Below are 13,033 nucleotides of genomic sequence, written 5' to 3' on the forward strand. Positions count from 1 at the left end.
TATTAAAGTAGAAAACAGTTATTTTAAACTTAAATAACATTTTGCATTATTGTGGTATTTTATCCAATAAATGCAGCATTTGTGAGCATAGATTTCTTTCAAAAACATGAAAGAAATCATTCTGACCCCAAACATTTGAACAGTAGTGTAAATAAAATAGTAAGACTTTACAATAAGATTCCATTTGTCCATTTTAATTTAATGCATCAGTTAATAAGATCTAAAAGGCCAAACATGTATCAGCCTTTGTTAATGCTAGTTAATAAAAATACAGTTCGTTATTCATTAATGTTAATTCTTAGTGCGTTAACGCATTTTAACAAATGGAACCTTGTTGTGAAGTGTTACTAAAATATCAGTTTAAAGATTTACAGTATAGATGCAATATGGTAAGAAAATAATTTGTATAATTACATTGGCAGAGCCCGACTTCTTAGCAGCTCTCAGTCTAGTCAACGACACACGTGGGTCACAGGTTAAGCGAGTGCAGCCGGTAGCTTGAATGACCCTGTTTCCAGTGAAGATAAGTGAAAGTAGCATCAGGTTAAGAATCTAGAAAGTGTGTGCGTGCGTACGTATGTGGCCGCAGATTAAGACGCAAAGCTGATAGCAGGTGGAGGGTAAAAGTCTGGATGAGGTCCTAATACACTTTGTTTTACAGGATTAATGTCTGGCACTTACTGCCAACTCATCCAGAGACTCACCTCAAATGCTCCAGCATGCATTTTGTACGTCTGTGTGGACAATAACATTTGAATGCTTTGCTTTGTACTCTTTTACAATGTAGATGTTGGTTAATTTTAAGTCTTTATTGTAGTATTTATGGGCCAGGATACAGTGTATAATAGCACAGAATAGGTTCAGTGTCAAAGTTTCTCAAACTGTGTATGACAGGGCTCAACAATATGGTTTTTTTTTTAGCAACATATTTGTCTCACAAATATTGTAATATTTCAGGAAAAATAAGAAAGTAAGTTTACTACAAAAATACATTATTTGTAGTAAACGTATGTTTTTAATTTGCCGTAATAGCTGGAAATCATGTATCTTTATTGTAATTCCATGACAGGTATAAACACATTTAAATTTTGCTAGAAAATGATGGTATACGATGATTTATGGTTTTGTGTAGTTCTTTCAACTGAAATTCTTTCAAAAAGTCTCATTGTTGAACCCTGTATGACACTTAGAGCTCCTATGCAAATGTCATTATTCCCACAAAACCACAAACATATCTCATTTTCAATCCCCTTCACCTGCATTGATTTAATGATTTCTTTGACTGATTAGTTTCCTATTAAAGTCAACATGAAATCAAAATGTACTTTCCTATACATATTCCAAAGATTAAAAATGTTTCCTAACCTATTTCAGCAATGTTTTAGGCTGCTGTTGTAGTCTGTTTAATAATTAAAAAAAAAAAAACTATTGTAATATAACCCAATAACTATTGTTTCACTCAGAAGTGGGTTACAAATGCCATTTCATGTTGACTTTATAGTATTTAATTAATATTATAAAACAAGTTTATTCTTCTAACATTTGTAGATGTATCTATTTATTAATTATACAGCTTGGCAATAATAATAATAACATGTTCTTAGACTGATAGTTCATCAACCTTTGTTTTTAAATGATGACATTTCAACTGTTATCTGCACTTCACTAAATGCTACTTGTTTGTGCCTCGTTCTCTTCCCTTCCTCTGTGTTGATTCGTCACTCCAGGAATATAAACCACCTGCCACACGACGACTGCACGAGATCCTGGGGGTGGAGACGGGAGGTCCAGGGGGGAGGCGAGCTGGAGAGCAGGGCCACGCGCCCTGCGACTACCTGAAGTTCAAGGACCTGATCCTGCGCATGCTGGACTACGATCCCAAGACGCGCATCACGCCCTTTTACGCGCTGCAGCACAACTTCTTTAAGAAGACGACGGATGAAGGCACCAACACCAGCAGCTCCACCTCCACCAGCCCTGCCATGGACCACAGCCACTCCACCTCCACCACTAGCTCCGTCTCTAGCTCCGGTAAGTGTGTGCAATGCCGCGGTCACACTAGACTTTGAGCATGCAAGATTAATACAGACTCTGGAACGGTTGCGGCGGCGGCTTTAAAAAAAAACATAATATTATCATATAATACATCCAAAATGTAAGGGATCCAGATTGCGTCGGGGTCCAGATCACCCTTTTGGGGTTTATTTTGCGATAACAACCGGCTGGATATACATTATCCTACTTATTACATGGCTACTTGCCACATAAGTAAATAATTAGACACGAAATATTGGTTTGAATTGAAATATTTAAGCTTATGCAAAGGAAAACAGGTCCCAGGTGAGGTAACCAGTTATAACAAGACATTTAAGGGATAATTTACAGTCGTATCAACAATATTAACATAGACCTACTATTAATACTGGCGGTTTAGTTTTACTGTAAATACAGTTGATACCTGAGGCACGAGATGGCACCTACTGCGTTTTAATGAAACGAGAGAGAACGGGACCATGGTGTGACACAAGAGACATGAAAGAAGCGCCAGCTTCAGATTCCCAGATGAGCGGGTGCTATTGACGACAGTCGTAACCTCAGTATGTTGTGACTGACCAATCAGAATCAAGCATTTCAAAGAGCTGTGTAAACAGTATTTTAATGTAACGAGTAAAAATATAACTCCAGTGTACTGGAATCCTGCATATTAAAAGTTTGTGTTCTTTAAATTCAGCTAAGAGGTCATTTCTTGATGTATTGATTTTCTACTATACGAATTCGTGGCAAACTTGAACTTTGCAACGGATTTGCATGAGATTGTGTTTCCTGTCTCCCACATTCGCTTGCGTATGAATTCGATGGAATGAAAAGTGTAGTGTGACCGCCCTTTAAACCTGTTACTTGGGGACAGTAAAACTAGAAAAGGACTCCTTTAACATGAGCTCTTTGTTGTTGCTCCCAACCCAGGTGGATCTAGCGGTTCTTCCAACGACAACCGAAACTACCGGTACAGTAACCGGTACTACAATAGTGCAGTCACTCACACAGACTACGAGATGCAGAGCCCACAAGTAAGTGATTGTTCTAGCGCACCGCACAGCTCCTCTTTAAGATGCCAGAACGACTCGTCTTGATCCCCTCTGGTCGCTTCTTCTCCCTCCAGGCTCCGTCTCAGCAGCAGTTGCGCATCTGGCCAGGAGGAGACAGCAGCATGGGTCAGCTGTCCAACAGCGGCAGCGACTCCTCCTACCCGCAGCTGATGTTGCACAAGCCTGCAGCCACGCAGCACTCGCGCCACTTCCTGGGCAACATAGGGGGCATGATGGAGCCGCACCATCCCCACCCCATCTACGGCAGCCACCACAGCAACGGCAGACAGCTCCGGCAACAGCAGCAGCAGCAGAACCAGCCGCAGGGCCAGGCCTCGCAGGGCCAGCAGGGCCCAGCGCTGATGCCCGTCTCCTCCCCGCAGATGCAGGACAGCATCGAGCTCAGCCTCACCCACCACCACCACCTGGGTCAGTCTTCCATCATGCAGCCGCCCCCGTCGAGCTTGGACTCCAGTCAGTACGGCTCCTCCAACCTCCACCTGGGCCTCTCTGCCTTTCGGACTAGGACAGTCATGGCCCCCCAGCAGCCCCCTTCCGCTTCCCAGCAACAGTTGCCCCAGGCCCCAGCCTCCCAGGACAGCATGGTCGCTGCCTCCGGTTTGGGATACATCCCTCCGTGCTACGCCGGCAGCAACAACAATAACAACCCGCCGCAGGGAAGCGTCGGAGTGGGGGGGATGCTCACCGGGGGGCCTCCGCCCAGAGGAGTCGGGGGAGCTGGGGGGCGGCCGGACTCTGAGGAGTCCGCCATGATGGCAGTGTGCGGCAGCGGGAGTGGGAGCGGTCAGAGTGCAGCCAACTCTTGATAAATCTTGAACAAATTCCAAAAGCCATACGAAAATTTTAACGACAACATAACAGTGACAAAAAGCGCCACACGTACACACACGACACATTACACGTAGTAAGCGTACAACACACACACATACACGCGCGCGGCCACACGTAACAGAATCGCAGAGAAAAACTTGTGAAATATCAGACAGTTGATTTTGTTTTTTCGTTTCGTTGTTTTGGTTTTGCATGGGGAGAAGGTCAAGGGAGGGATTTGAAACTGTTTTTATCGTTATTTTTCTGTTTGTTTGTTTTTCTTTAATTGAAGGAGAAGAGCAGCGAGCGAAGTAGTCGCAACAGAAGGTTTCAGAATGTTCGTTATTTGATTTTATGTGATTTCAGGACAGGTTTGCAGCGAGAGATTTTTATTTGCCGTTTTTTTTGGGGGGCGAGGAAAGGAGAGTTTTGCGTTGAAAAAAAATTGAATGTTTTTGTCGAGACGACAGCAGCGGGAGAGAGAGTACCTTATGGGGTTTTTTTTATTATTTTTTGGTTTGTTTTTTTTTCTGAGGTTTTGCCGTAATTGTACATTTTTAATTTATTAAGAATCACTACATAGGGAGCGGGAGAAGGGGTTAGAAAGAGATCTAAATTGAGAGGTGGGTATTTTTGGGGTTTATTTATTCAATGTTTTATTTATACAGTTGTTTTATTTGGGCTCAGACAGATGATACTTATGCTTAGAAAACAAACAAACTGGGTTTGAGGTTTTTTTTTGTTTTTTTTTTGGCTTCATTTTGTTGTTTTTGGTTGCTTTTTTTCTAGTTGAGCATAACCCACACACAAACACACACACACACACACACAAGACATACACTCACATTTTTGTTACTTTTTTTTAATGTTTCCAGTCTTTATCTCGCTTGACACACTGGCTTATATATCTCAAACTATGAAACAAATCCTACGAATGAAATAAAGCAAATGACAGAAACTGTTTTTAGTCGCCACACAGTGAGAAACACCAACTAACAACTAGAGGAGGAGGCTGAATCATGAGCCGCTTTCACGAGGAGAGGGGGAACGTAACTCGACTTCACATAAAGGAGGAAGTGATACAGGAAAGTCTTGAAAAACATCAAAACATTTTGCCAGAAGGAAAACCAAAATGCTTCCCTGTTGTTCGTTTCAAAAAATAGTCTGCCTTCTTCTTCTTCTTCTTCTTCTTCACCATCTCACTAGACTCTCTCTCTCTCTCACCCCTCTCTTACTTTGGTTTCTGTCTCTTTCTCTCTTTTTTTCTAACCCTCTTTGTTTTGGACAGAAAACTGAAAGCGTTAACACATTTGTATTAACTCTGGATATGCTAAGCCAAATCTTGCTGTAGCTCTCTCTCTCTCTCTTTCTCTCTTTTTATTTTCTTGCTTACCCCATGTTTCTGTTGGAAGGACGAGTCTGGGGCGAGATTTAGCAGGAGGGCGGAATACTTCAGTATGAAGGGACACTGTCACGCCCTCCTGACTGCAGCCCCTCCCACTCTGACTTCATTTCCTGCCTCTCATTTTGCTTTCTCTTGTCTTTATTCTCCCCCTCCTCCCCTTCCTCCTTCACAACACTCTGTGAGTGCTGTTTGCCATCAAGTCAAAAAAGTGAACTACTTCTCTCTCGGCTGCTATCTCCACTCTCAACCATGTTCGGATTGCTGCTAAAGAAAACAGACAGATAAATAAATAAATAAATGAATAAATAAATAAATAAATAAAAATGAGAACTTTTTAACCCTCCTGCTTCAGAAAAATGAAAAATAAACCACTGCATCTCATGTATTTATTACTATTTAACAAGGAAAAAAGAAAAAAAGAAAAATCTGTTTTCTGCTGTTTTTTTTGTTTGCTTTCTTTCTTGGTACAGGTTAAAGCTTGACATTTATATTATGTAACGGAAACATGGTATTAAACAAGTGCCTCGATTTATTGGTCAGCCACTGGACGGAATTGAACAGAAGAGGATTATAGGAGTTTGATCAAGGTTTATTATATGTATAGCTAAAATTCAAGCCTCATGCAACTGTGTAGAAATCCATGACAATTCAAACATCATGTGAGAACTTCATATTGGATGCGAGCCTCATTCAGTATGACTGACCAATACCATATATTTAATTAACTGATGACATCTTCATCCATTGTAATCTGTGTACATAGCATCCATGCATCATCCAGTTAACGTTAAAGCAATGTTAGGGTGAAATGTCATTTTCAAGGTTAATTCTAGTGACTGGGATTCGAACCTGCAACCTTTGAGGCATCAGGACCTGCAAACTACCTTATTCTGCTCAGATCAGTGATGATGACTGCTGTCCTTTATGTTCTTAATAACCAGTTAAAACTTGTAATTGGCCTCACTGGCTTCTTTACTTTGTCATTTTTTTCCAACATCATCCTTCATGAGAACATAATGTCTGAAGTATTATGATATCATCAGTTTTGGTTTCTTTATTAAAGAGAGAGTTGCCTCTGTAGGTCCTCTAATCTTGTTATGTTTAGCAGACGTTGGTCACCATATAAATGTCACACTCACCATGCACTGTCAGAAACGTGTCTGAGCACTGATAAACTTTGAAAAATGCAGATGTTTCTGAGCTGCTTATAACACAACTACAGATTTGTGTGTGTACTCTGTCATTATTGAAGAGTATAGGAAATATATCTCATCTATGGAAGGGTTAACGGGGGACAGTATCCAGAACAAATTGTTGCTCTGTCACCTCTCAATAAAACCCTCACGTAAACCAAAACTTCTGTTGAAGTGGAGGAGCATCTAAAGGGGGGGACAAAATCAAACAATTAAATTTAATTGAGAACACATACATTGAGATGTTTATACTGGTTTGGTTTAGGTATAATACCTTAAACCTCAAGCTGGCTGATAGCATTTTTAATGTGTATATAGGCCTACTACAAATCAGAAGTAACTGGAAGTTGTACCTAAAGCTGGTCTTTTACTTTTATGAAGCACTGGAATGAATTAGACTAGATTAAGTGCTCATGGTAAGACATTTCCTAAAAGTAGACAAGTCTATTGCACAGTAAGAGTGATGGTGTAAGGATAAAAACTAGCTTGTACTTGAGGCCAGTCAAAAAGTGCTACTTAGCATTGAATTCGTCTTTCTACAAAAACAATAGTTTCCACACCCCTATTTGCAGTAGTTTTGATCTCAATATGCTTCTAACTAAGTTACAAACCACATTTTTGTGTTGAAAAGTAAAAGCAAACTTGCATGCGATAGCCCTATAATTGAATATATATATATATATATATATTTTTTTTTTTTTTTTATGAAAATGAAATGTACGGATTTGTTGCACGCGGCAAATTAGACCCAGTACTGCGCATTCTCGTCAATTCGACAAAACTGCTATGAATTATTCTTTTGCGAATCGGACTGATTCGGTGCGAGTGATTCTCTCGAGTCACCAACTCAATGAACCATGAGCTGCATATTTCAAACGTGTCAAATTCGTAATAAGCAAAGAACCGAAGTGTGAGGTAAGTTCATTTAATAAACGATTAGCAAGGATGTAACCAAAAAAAAAAAAAATCAAACCGCATAAGAAATAAACGACTTTAATAAGCTAGAATATAATTAAATAGAAAAATATGTACAACAGCTAAAAGATGTAACGTTAAATTGATTTCCGTACTGTTAAATACAAAATTATTAGGCTATATGTAGGCTAATGCTAAATCATGGTAGGTAACGTTACCCGTAATTACAATAAATATTTTTTTAGAAACCTTAATAATAAACGTCATATGTTCTTAAATAAAGGATTTAATGGGACTTGCGTGAATTACGTGATGACGTTTTTTTGTACCGGCTCATTGAAACTTCGAAAAAACGATTAATGACTAAACGGTTAATTAGCCCTCACGTCATCAATCAACAGGTGGCTACAGGGCGCGCCTAGCGTTCTTCTCAGCGGCGTTTTATTTATTTCCTTTATGTCACATTTAAGAGTCAACGGCTATCATGGAGCGAATGAGTTTGTGTTTTTGTTGTTCTTTGTATTTTCTTGGCATAATGTGCATCGTCAAAGCTTACAATCATGGGACCGGGGGTCACCCATATAGCAACGTCTTATCCACGGAGCAGAAAATCCTTGCCATGCAACCCATGTCAGGCGCTGTCAGGCCGTGGACAGAAAACAGTGAGTTTATGAAGAATCCTCCGGTTATGCGACCATATCACGTTTTCCCAATGTTCCAACATGTTCCAGTTCCTCTCGTTGACATGGATCTGTTCAGGCCTGTCTCCGGGAGACGACACTTACCAAACCTTTTGACTAGTCTTCTAATTCCTCAAGTGAACCCTCAGTTTGCCCAAGTGTCTCCCGTGCGTAATGCTCGTGGCGTAGAGGTTTGGTGTGGGTACAGTAAGATCTCGGTGCGCATGAATGAGAATCTACTGGGCTTCAGAAGTTCACCGTCTTTGTTTCAACTGGGAACATGTCCTGTCTCACGCTCCGACAAGAACTTCTTATATTTCCATTACGACCTCAATGACTGCGATAGCTCTTTAACGGTAAGTAGTTGCATATACGATAAACCTAATCTTAAAGGTCCACTTTTGTCAGAGGTTGCTATATAAACTGTAAAAAAAAATTGCTGGCTTGAAATTAAGGACAGTCAACTTGGATGTTTAAGTCTTTTCAACTTAAGTTACATTTTAACTGACTTAAAAGAAAATTAGTGGAATCATGTATAATGTGTAAAAAAAATAATTGCTTATCACTTATTCTGAGTCAAAACATATGTTGTCAATAACATTGATCATATAATTTTTTAGTTTCTGAATATTTAACAGCCCAAATTTTATGCTCATATTATGATATAGGAGAATATTAAACCTTACTCGAATCTAAAGAATGTATTCAGAGGCCCAAACTGAGCAAACGTATGCAATTTTGTGCAGTTGCTGATGTTTGTATGGCCCAAAAGTTAAATGAAATTCTGATGGGCTGTAATGTAATTGCAAAAAAAAAAAAAGGTAAACTATCAAATAGGCATGTAGTAGAATGTGTACATTCTTTCGTTTTTGTTTTAAGTTATTTTGATTAAAGATTATGAGGGCACATGACTTAAAAATAAAAAGTAATGATGTGCATGGATAACTTATAATCAGTACTGCAATATTCCTCAAATAATAATTAATAATCTTGATTTTACCTTCTATATGACAATGTTTGATCCTCCTCAGATGACGAACGGCCAGATCATGTATTCTAACACGTTGCACTATACACCAGAGCCTCAAGGGACAGTCATCCGAGCGGTGCCCCTCGCGCTAAACATCCAGTGCTTTTACAATAGGTAAACCATGAATCTGAAGAGGTTTCCGGAGTTGGAAATGAAATTAACCTCATCTTTTGCTTTCTCCAATTTCTAGATTTCATTATTCCTACAAAATAGGCTTCCTGCCTGTGCCGAGGGAGCGCATGTTTCACAAGATTTTTGAGCGAAGGGCCAAGTTTAGTATTTCTGTGTGTAATGGTAAGCTTTTTCCTCTCTTATATAATTTCATGTTTTGTTTGACCTCTTAATAAGATGTTGGTGCCCATCGGTCTATTAAACTGTGTCAACACCAGAACGCTGGGAAAGACTTGAAGAAAATGTGAGTTTTGTGCTTGGGGAGCCCATGTATTTTGAAGTCAGTGCTGCTCATATGTCCAAAGACGAAAGGATTTTTGTTGACTCCTGCTATGCAACAGCATCCGAAGACCCAAAGTCCACTCCACAACACAGTGTTATTTGTAATTATGGGTAAGCTGTTTGGTACACTCTTCTTTTATTTAACATAAAGACACTTTCAGCGTGGAGAAAGAAAGAAATAAACACCAAACCTCAATTTCAGGTGTATGGAGGACAGCAGAAGACAAGGAAGTCTCTCCCGCTTTTTCCAAAGACAGTCAAAGATTCTAAGGTTTTCAGTTGATGCCTTTTTACTCCCCCAAGTCACTGGCACGGTAATGTTTTCATTCTTAAATGGGTTAATAAATATATATAAATATAGTGGAGACCGGGGCTAGTTGTCTCACTTTTAACTCCAGAAATTATTTGTAGGATGGGGTTTTGATATTGGGTTTATTCATAGTTCCACACCTTGAAGTTTTAGCTGCAGATAACTTGTGGAATATGGATTGTGGGAATTAACTGATTTAACACACAATTGACCTATGGGTCATTTTGTCACACAATATGGACTGGATAAAGCTGTCTTAAAAGGAAACCCGCTGTTTATTGACATTAATTTGATGATAATCAGTTCCAGAATATGTATCTAAAATAAAAAGCCATCTCCCATAACAAATCAGGATATTTGATGGCCTTTTCATCAAAATGTAAACCGTAAAATATGGGGGAAAAAAATCAAATTGCCATTTGTTATTGCTGAAATATGAAACAGCAAAAATTGAAAAGTTAATTATCAAACCCATAAATTGGCTGAGAGAATTTTTTTATTGTATAGAAATGACAGCATATAAAACATATGTGACAACTTGCCCCTGCCTGATACGTAGGTATGGATATGTCAATCTGTCTGTCTGTCATGCATGCATGTATGAATGTATACATGTGTATATATGTGTGTGTGTATATATATGTATATGTGTATGTGTGTGTATATATATATATATATATATATATATATATATATATATATATATATATATATATATATATATATATATATATATATATATATATATATATATATATATATATATATATATATATATATATATATATATTATATATAATGTGAATGTAAGTGTTGATTGCATTTTTTCATAATTTTTACAGCACTTTTACCTGCATTGCACAATATCGGTTCACGAAGCCACAAGCGCAACAGCAAAATCCTGTACCTATAACAATGCAGAGAGAAGGTGAATAATTGTATGTGTATGTGTGCAACATACTGTGTAAATGCAGAGAAGCAAGATTCTTATCTTGTACCAACAGGTGGGACGAACTCGCCACTGATGCATCCGTTTGTGCATGTTGTGATTCAACTTGTGAAATTGAAGCAACTTGTAAGTAGCAGGCTTCAGAGACTATCATAACGTGAAATGAAAACACTATACATCAATGTTTTGTTCTTGCTTTCGCAACAGCTTCTTTGCCCCGTATGACGCAATCTCTGATAACAAGTCTACCCTGGATTATGGACAAGAACGAACAATCGTTAATCAAAGGAAAAGGATTGTTCGGTGTTCAGAAGGACACAGAGGAGGTGAAGTTCAAGAGCGCAGAAGGAATCGGTGAAGAGGAAGATGATCGTTACTCTGTGGAGGTTGTGTCTGATGCTGAAAAACAAATGAAAGCAAAAGAGAATAAAAAAATGCCCATGAAAGACTTTGAGGATGTAGAAGTAATTGTTGGGACAGAGGAAACAACTGCTATAGAGTTAAAGGATGAGGGTGATCTTTATGGAAAATTGATGTCTGTTGGGGAACAGATGGATAGTGTTGTAGAGTTTGAGGAGGATGCTGGGAGACTCAAGAGCGCAGAAGGAATCAGTAAAGAGAAAGAAGATGGTTATACAGTGGAGACTGAAAAACAAATGGAAGCAAAAGAAGAAAATAAAAAGATGCCCATGAAAAAGTTAGATGAGGATTTAGAAGTAATTGTTGGGACTGAGGAAACAACTGCTGTAAAGGATGAGGAGAGCGATCGTTCTGGAAAAGTGATGTCTGTTGGGGAACGGATGGATAGTGTTGTAGAGCTCGAGGAGGATGCTGGGAGACTCAAGAGCACCGAGCTTTTAGAAGATGTTACTGATGACAAAGGGTCCAGCAAGAGTGGACTAAATGAACTGACTGACATTACCAGAGAACAACTGTCCCAATATAAAATAAAGCCTGAAGTTTTTGAGAAGAGCTTGCAGGTACGAACCACAGTACCCTCACACATGGCGATGGATGAAGAGGTATTTTTAAATGCCAAACAAGAACCAATGGAGTGGAATAAAGATGAACATTAACCTACCCAGTGAGCGAGAAATGGGGGACTGACGTTTGAGATCGTTCCAGGGTCTCAAAGGTATGACGCTTTAATTCATTTTTTCTGAATTTAGCCACACTTTATAAGAGTTCCTTTATATTTTTCTAGCGTATATTTATTCATTTATTTGTGTTTTAGGATCCTTGATGGACCTTTTTTGGAGTTGCATCTGTGGGGCTAAAGATCTCAGCATACTTTCTTAAAGTCAGTGTTTTGGTCATGGATTCAACTGAATTCAGGAATGTGCATAATATGATGACATCCGGGTGTTTTTCATGCATATGGAATGCTTTAATGTACAGTACTGACATCCACTGTAGTCATCGGAATATTAAAACATTTGATTGATCATTAGTCTTTCTTCTCTGATCGTATGTTCTGTGACCTTTTTGATGCCTCTCATTAAACGAACAATTTATTCTTACGGGGAAAATCTCACAGTTCACATTTTATCCCAAAATCAAAAGAAAAATGCTTTAAAATAATTTTAACTTATTTTTATGACCAATAATTATTTTTTTGCGCATTTTTTTTTATTTTACATAAAGCTTGTATTCTCAACTCAACTCAATTTTATTTATATAGCACCACTAAAAACAACAATTGTTGACCAAGGTGCTGTACACTATATCAGATATCATCAGCATAGTATTGTTTGTTGTACTGAATTTGAAGCTGATTTTAAGTGAATAATGAAAACATGAAATGTATATAGTACAGTAATGAGATTTTGTTAACACTTTACAATAAGGTATCATTTGTTAACATTAATGCATTAACTAACACGAACTAACAATGAGCAATACATTTTTGCAGCTATTGTTAATTAAAATGTTCATGTTAGTTCACAGTTCATTAACTAATATAACAGATACAGCTTTTGATATTAAAAAAGGTATTTGTAAATGTTGAGATAAACTAAGATTAATAAATGCTGTAGAAGTATTTTTCATTGTTAGTTCATGTTAACTGTAGTTTACTAATGTTTACAAATGAAAACTTTATTGTAAAGCGTGACCAAGATTTTTTTTTTGTTTTCAAAAGTTTTCAATGGTCCTAAAATGGGTTTAATTTGCTTTATGCAA

General features: G+C 38.2%; 2 protein-coding genes across 4 annotated transcripts in view; both read left to right on the forward strand.

Annotated features, from left to right (window-relative positions):
- dyrk1b (dual-specificity tyrosine-(Y)-phosphorylation regulated kinase 1B) overlaps positions 1-4,891 on the forward strand; it is a 41,232-nt gene extending 36,341 nt beyond the window's left edge. For all 3 annotated transcript variants that reach the window (XM_079893994.1, XM_079893992.1, XM_079893993.1), the window contains exons 9-11: positions 1,728-2,031; positions 2,965-3,068; positions 3,161-4,891. In XM_079893994.1, the coding sequence (XP_079750120.1) occupies positions 1,728-2,031; positions 2,965-3,068; positions 3,161-3,913 (1,161 nt within the window). In that variant the 3' untranslated portion in view covers positions 3,914-4,891. The remainder of the gene's footprint in view (positions 1-1,727; positions 2,032-2,964; positions 3,069-3,160) is intronic.
- A 2,890-nt stretch (positions 4,892-7,781) lies between these two features.
- Positions 7,782-12,354, forward strand: zp3d.1 (zona pellucida glycoprotein 3d tandem duplicate 1). Its single transcript, XM_079895687.1, has 9 exons — positions 7,782-8,466; positions 9,142-9,254; positions 9,331-9,434; positions 9,530-9,704; positions 9,796-9,907; positions 10,746-10,831; positions 10,908-10,978; positions 11,060-11,987; positions 12,087-12,354. The coding sequence occupies exons 1-8, from the start codon at positions 7,915-7,917 to the stop codon at positions 11,926-11,928; spliced, it is 2,082 nt and encodes a 693-aa protein (XP_079751813.1). The 5' UTR covers positions 7,782-7,914; the 3' UTR covers positions 11,929-11,987; positions 12,087-12,354.
- Positions 12,355-13,033: the final 679 nt, after the last annotated feature.

This window comes from Squalius cephalus, assembly GCF_949319135.1.
Source record: "Squalius cephalus genome assembly, chromosome: 15".
Classification (NCBI taxonomy): domain Eukaryota; kingdom Metazoa; phylum Chordata; class Actinopteri; order Cypriniformes; family Leuciscidae; genus Squalius; species Squalius cephalus.

Bases quoted from the DNA above. Each gene is read 5' to 3' on its own strand.
- zp3d.1 (XM_079895687.1), top strand. From the start codon at position 7,915: ATGGAGCGAATGAGTTTGTGTTTTTGTTGTTCTTTGTATTTTCTTGGC. The intron at 9,435-9,529 runs GTAAGCTTTTTC...TGTCAACACCAG, and splicing joins TAGTATTTCTGTGTGTAATG to AACGCTGGGAAAGACTTGAA. The intron at 10,832-10,907 runs GTGAATAATTGT...TTGTACCAACAG, and splicing joins TATAACAATGCAGAGAGAAG to GTGGGACGAACTCGCCACTG.